At 36.2% G+C, this 7,006-nt stretch overlaps 1 protein-coding gene across 1 annotated transcript in view; it reads right to left on the bottom strand.

The window, feature by feature from the left end:
• Positions 1-278: 278 nt before the first annotated feature.
• LOC126253300 (putative sodium-coupled neutral amino acid transporter 7) overlaps positions 279-7,006 on the bottom strand; it is a 65,295-nt gene continuing 58,567 nt past the window's right edge. The window contains exon 8 of the mRNA XM_049954531.1: positions 279-6,919. Within this exon, the coding sequence (XP_049810488.1) occupies positions 6,735-6,919 (185 nt within the window). The 3' untranslated portion in view covers positions 279-6,734. The remainder of the gene's footprint in view (positions 6,920-7,006) is intronic.

Raw genomic sequence — 7,006 nt, 5'->3', positions numbered from 1 at the left:
CCCTGACAAAGATGTGGGATGGGAAAGAAATTGTCGACCTAAACATGGCAATCACAATGAATAATGCACTAGCTACATAAATCAGCTCCAGAAACCACTTCTTAATAAATCCTTTAACTTCAAGGTGTTGCTATCTAACATGGAAATTTGAAAACTGATTTCTAATTTTGTGAGAAAGTGCAACTTAACTTTCTTTTTATTCATTATCTTCTTCTCAATTATATGAAACAAATAACAAGGGTCAGTATTAGACAAATATTTTATTACTGTAAGTACATTAACAAATTTTTCAATTTTCAGATTAGTGTACAAAAATAGGAACTTTACAAAAATATCTAGTTTTCTGTCCTCTTGATATCACATGTAATGAGCATACAGAATAGCACCACAATGAAATATGTCTCATGTGTATGCATAATGCAGCACAAGTCTTACAGAATGGAATCTCATGGGGAATTTTTCAACACAAGCTTAACATCCTACTATCAACTTCGTAACTTTCATAACATTTCTCTCATTACAAGTAGTTCATCACAGAATGTGCACATACTGTCTGGAGAGATGTAATGTGGCTATAAACAATTGAACAGGCAATAAAAATTCAGTTTCCATTAATACATAACAAAATATTTTTACACTAATATGATAAAACAATAGTATCAGTTTCTTTAACAGTACAGATAAGTATAACTGGTAAAAAAGGTATCCATAACTGGACACTTTGCACCTTTCTACATCTTACAACTAATGACATAAAATTTGAAATTGATAACTTTGCAGTTATGTTTAACTGCGCTTCTGAGTCTCTGTCTCGAGGTACGTACTCAACTTTCTGAAACAGTAGTGTTATGTTGGTGACCTCTTACTGTCGTAAACTAAATCATATACAGACATTTCATTTTCTAATTTGACAATCTAGTGGGCCATCAAATAAAACATACTGCAATACGGAATAACGTACTTAATTAGACTAAAGATAACAAAATATTGGTATTCATTGCTAAAATGACAACTAAGAAAATTCAATGACATTCTTTTGGTAACAACAATAAAAAGCTACAAAGGAAAAACTAGAGCACAAGTCATTTTACACCTCAGTTGAAAGCCACCCATTTTACAGGATGAACAGGAACAAAGAGCAATGGATGGGGAACAACAAATATTGAAATACTATGATGATTATAAAATACTGTCAGAAAAAAGGTAACCGATATGTCACAGAGCTGCAATGATAAATAGTGATAAGATGGCTTTTAGGAAAATATTATGAAGCTAGCTGGCAACAGGTAGCCACAAAAAGGATGGAAAAAATTCTCAAAACAAAAGGAATCTATCAAAACAGTTAAGTTGAAGTAACACAATCAAAAAATTATATAACACGTGGAAAATGATACATAATAATAAAACAATAATAACATAATAATAAAACAATTAGAGGATGCTGGTAAAAAGAAACAGCCTCACGCAGCTGAAGGACTCCTTCGGAAGTCACCTCAAGTGATCTAAAAAAAACATACAGCAGGGCCACATGCCACATTATTCCCACAGGAGTACTAAAGTGTCTTAACAGCTACGTCACCTCACATAGAGCCAAAAACATATGTTGCGAAAGCTGCAGGCAATGTCTCACTTTGCAGCCTGCGCACAATATTTTTCAATGTTAAACTAGACCTATTAGGGTTCACAAACTGGCTTCATATTATGAGTATAAATCCTGGAAACAATACAACAGAGTACCTCCAGGTGACCACCAGCTCCAAATTGCTTTTCCACTGAAGTATTTGTATGGAAATGCAACTGAAATGTGGTGCCACAGAAGAATGATGAAGATTAGATGTGTTGATCACCTAAGTACTGAGGAGTTACTGAATACAACTGGAGAGAAAAGAAATTTGTGACACAACCTGACAAGAAGGGATTGGTTGACAGGACACATTCTGAGACATCAATGGATCACCAATTTAGCCTTCGAGGGAAGTGTGAGGGGTAAAAATTGTAGAGGATGACCAAGAGATGAATACAGCAAGCAGATTCAGAAGGATGAAGGTTGCAGTAGTTACTTGGAGATGGTGGTGGTGGTGGTGGTGGTGGTGGTGGTGGTGGTGATTATTGAACAGGACACAGTATAATGGACAGCTGCATCAAAACAAGCCTTTGGAGTGAACAACAATAATTATCAGTTCTATAATTAACAGCTGGATCACAGGTGGAGTAAGAGTTTTGTGCCAGGAGACGCACAAAATGTGAGCAACAAAAAATATCCAAATCCGAATTCTCCATTTCCTGTGAAAAATATTCCAAAATATTAAAAACGTAATGAGATATGCAAAAAGAATGCATAATGATGAATACTTATATAGCCCAACAAAAGCCATGTTCAACATTATTAAAATAAAACAGAAGAAGAAGAAAAGGCAAAAACAGAACGTAAAAATATAACACAAACACAAGAAAACAATGTGACAACCCCCCCTCTCCACCCCCGCCCCCTCAGAAATAGTAAACACATCTAACAACTTTTTGTAGATGCTTCAGATGAGACTAACATTTGTGCCTTAGATTGATGCAAATTTGTTCAAAAGCTTAGTATGTACCAAGACTAATGTTTTCAAACTTTTTCCTGCAACATACAGCAAAAGATGCAAGATCCTCACTTGACCTAAGAAGACATGTCGTTAGCAAAAGTATTGGAAAGCAAAATTAAAATGTTATAATTGTTTTTCGAGACCCCTACAACAGCTTAATAAAATTAAATGTGACTGTAATAACATATTTCTGTAAAGCATTAAAATTTTGTATCAACATGGACCACAAAAGGAATTAATTTCTGGCAGAAGAGCAGTGTGCAGAAACAAGTGACTAGGATGCTTCTCAGTAGTGCAGTGTTACGGAACTAAAGCTACAGAACAATTCACTGTCTGTCACTAGTGAGTTTACAGTGAGGCACAGAGCTGGTGTTAGTGTGGCAATACCACAGGGCACCAGCAATGCTGCATTAGCAGATGGAGCTACCATCACTAGCAAGGCTCCAGCTAAAATTACAACTGTTTAACACTTGTCACCTGAGGGAATTATCATCAGTCAGGTGACAGCCTTGGGGGGAGTGATGGCTGTTGTTTTTCCTACCAGCACAGGAGAAGGACCTCACGACCACAATGAAAAATGCCCCAGATTATTAACGAACATTATTTGGAAGGAGGGTGATTGAACAGAGGCAGCTGTGTAACTATGATTCACTGCTACATTGTTGTTAACAGATTTTTCATAACTACAGTTAACTCTGCACATCAAAATGTGAAACTGCAAAAGCCAATATAAATGATCCTACTTTCTTCCTAACTATCATTCAAAAGTAATTAGCCAATGAGCAGTTAGCTGGTAGGGTATCTCCTGGGATCAACTCACTGAGCACAGCACTGGGAAGAGATCACAAAGAAAGAAACTTTTTATGTCATCACTGAGCGTAACCAGCGAAGTGTGCAAGACCCAAAATATTTTGTTGCTTTTGACTGCATTTTCTGATCGTAGAATACACTCGTGCCAAACGTGAACTTACAGCTGCCACACAAGTGAGTAATAGTAATGCTTGTCACATAACATAAATTTTTTTCTTATACTTTCATTAATTTTAATTGGGTTCAATTGTTGTTTCTGTTCTGATGAGTACAAGCTGTACTGAACTGCAAGTGGTACATTACAGTGCATCTTTTTAATATTTAACAATGTTGGTAGGGTGATAGTGAAAACACTGCGCATTCCATCAAAGGTACGGTGAATGATCTGTAGCGAGGTTGCATGGAATGATCTGTAGCGAAGTTGCATGGGGCAGCCATTGCGACAGATCCACCACTGCACAGTCAGTGTTTTCAGAACTTTTCCCATCGTGAGCCTACCCTCAACAGAGGAGAACTTTTTATGCAGAGGTTTCTTTGTTATTTAGCATTTTAATGCCAAGTAAAGCACGAATAGTCACAGTATACATTGTCATGACAGTAAAATTTTGTCCAAGAGAATCACGACATTAAAGGATACCACAAAAATGCTACAAGATGATGAAATGAAACACAAAGAAGAACGCTCAACATGATAAACACAAAATAAGCACCAAGTACAAGCAATAGAGAAATTTCAAAAATCTGTAAGTATTGGTGATATTACTACAGTAATATTACAGAAGACTGATTAAAACTGATAGAACTACTGACAGAATTTATACATAAAAGTTATTAAATGAAAAACACAAATTCAGCTAATCTTGTTTTTTGACCATTCAACCCTACGACCAACAGAGCTGCAGCCATATGATTCCTTAATGCAGAGAGAGAGAGAGAATTGTCTCAATTTGGTATTTTAACACAAGTATGAACACACTGAAATGTACATATGTATGAGTGATGGGTTTTGTAGACTATCTCATCATAAGTCTATGTGCATCCACCTAGTACATAAACAGACTTTTCCAGTATCACATGGCCAAGTTGCCTGTGTAGATAAGAGGACGAATGAAAATAAAATACAAAATCAATGAAACCAGGAATGGCAGTTTAAATTTGCCAGCTGTCTTGGCCATACTTCCTTTGCCTAGCTGTATACTAGGTATCACTGAAGATAAAGTCATAATTTTACACTGGCACTCTACTATGAAAGCAGAATCAAATTATCTTTGTTGAATAAATTTCCATCACCAATATCAGGCTAGCGATCGATAAGAAGTAACGCAAAATGAATTTCCACATCACATTTTGCTCCCACGTCATGTTCTTTATTCTAACCTTCACTGCAGTATCTCAGAGGAATGGCATTGATGGTTGTCTGTCCAAGCAATAGGGACTTTCAAGCTCTGCAGCCTTACAAGCACTCTTCAAGAATAGTGCATTATGAGCAGGTAACTGGTTTCACACTCTTCCACATCTATCATCAGCATCAAAAACACAAAACATAATGTTAATCTCTGCAAATAATCTCATGGCTGCCTACAGTAACAGTTATACTTCATACATCTAAAACATAAGGCATCAATATGACATCAACAAGATGGGCTTGCACCATGATGTAATCCACACAAAGTCTGTGGTAAGTAGGGATAAAAATTTTAAATGGTAACCTCCATGTTCACCATCATGTCCTCCACCAAGAAGACCATAGTGTGATAGCACAATTATCTCATTCTTGTTCACATCATCCTAATGTAGTGAGACAAGTTTCTAGTCAAAAAGAGGTTACTAAAATCCAGAATCATCCCTGTTAACTTTAATAGGAATAAAAGAAAAAAAGAAAGCAAGGAAAAAAAAGTTGGCATCACTCTGGGAAACTACTGCCATGGCACACACACACAAAACACATACAGGAAAGGTTAACAATGCACCTGAGACTACTCTCCACACCAACAGCATCATTCTATTAACAGAAACTAATGACTGTAGTGGGTCACCATCTATCAAAAAAAAAAAAATCCCTGGCTAGTAAAAAACCATGCCATCAAAGGTGTATATGTCAGTCTTAAAACCCAGAAAAATCACTTTATTGTACAAACTTTTCATAAAATTTTTAGACTTCCTCTTATGCAACATTTTTGCAGCTAAAATATGCTCCCTCAGATTGTGTACTTGATAAAAATAAAAATTAGTGTTCACATTAACACAGTGTCCCCCAGAAGCACACAGTTTACTTTAAATTTCATGTGATGGAAAGAGAGTAGTGTGAACTAACCCCCTTGTTCTCATTTACAACAAACTGGTTTAGAAACTAATCTGCAAAGTTACTAATTAAAGAGTAGTTATCATCATCGTCGTTGTCGTCGTCGTCATGCACAGTTATCTGCCACGGGCACAGCCTGCCTGGACCAATCCTTGCCCCCACCTCTGGTCTTCCCGTCACTTCTCTGTCACTAGTCCAGCCCACTCTTCTCTCTTCATGATGATTTCTGCCATTCCTTTTAGCCATTTGTCCTTTGTCATCCCTACTGATCTCCTGCCCTTTATCTTTCTCGCACTCATCTTCTCAGGCATCTTTGCTACCTCCATTCCCTTCAAATGCCTGTGGTCACACCATTTTAAGCTTTCCTCCTCAATCTTCTATTATACCTTGTGGTATCTCCCCAACCCTTTCATATATCATCTTTGAAGACTACTGAAACAGTTCTGTCAGCCGTACAGCAAAACTATTTCTCTCTGAATATTACTACCAGTCTCATTAATTTAAATATAATATTTACATTTTAAGTAATAAATAAAATTGTCCTTATAAAGCTTTCTGTGCAAAAGAGATCATTTGTAGAACAGGGTGAAATTTAAAAAGTGGAAATCTACATAGCAGACTCAAAATATCATTTGAAATAGCATAGAAAGTACTGTCATTCACAAAGCATGACTGAAATCATGATTTGTCATTTATCCTACACGCACTTTTGATGTCATCAAATGCATGCAATGTAATCCCCTAGGTGGTTACTCCACTCTAGAGTTTCCCTGAACATCACGACCAGTCTAAATTTACTGAAGCAATATGTGCACATTCTGTAAATTTATCAAATTAATTAACTTAGTATTTTAAAATAACAACAAAATCTGGAAGTAATATGAATCACATTTTATGGTCAAGCAGTCAAAAGTTTTCAGAGATCATTAATGAAACTTTTAATAAGCACAATGTTGTCTTAACCACATAAATAAGAATGTATAAATAAATAACAGATGTTTCCTACACCAGTGCTTGAGGGCATGCACATGCACTGGCTACACACACAGCCTGATAGGTGATTGGTCTTTTTCTGAGAATCTTTCAATTGCCTGCACTAGAACTACTCCAAATACAAATGTCCCAGTCAGTATATACAATACAGACAAAAATATATAAAACCTGTCTTTATTTAAAAGAATAAGTGGATCTTTATGTAATGTTGACTGCATCCAGCATATACCTGCCAAAAAAGAAAAAGTGAGAGAGAAATAAGTACGGCATTAAGTCTTATCATAAGTCAAAGACAGTTGTACTATCAGTATTTGTT

Source organism: Schistocerca nitens, chromosome 4 (genome assembly GCF_023898315.1).
Source record: "Schistocerca nitens isolate TAMUIC-IGC-003100 chromosome 4, iqSchNite1.1, whole genome shotgun sequence".
Lineage (NCBI taxonomy): Eukaryota > Metazoa > Arthropoda > Insecta > Orthoptera > Acrididae > Schistocerca > Schistocerca nitens.
Note: the sequence above shows the minus strand (reverse complement) of the source record. Positions and strands in the feature narration are given on the sequence as shown.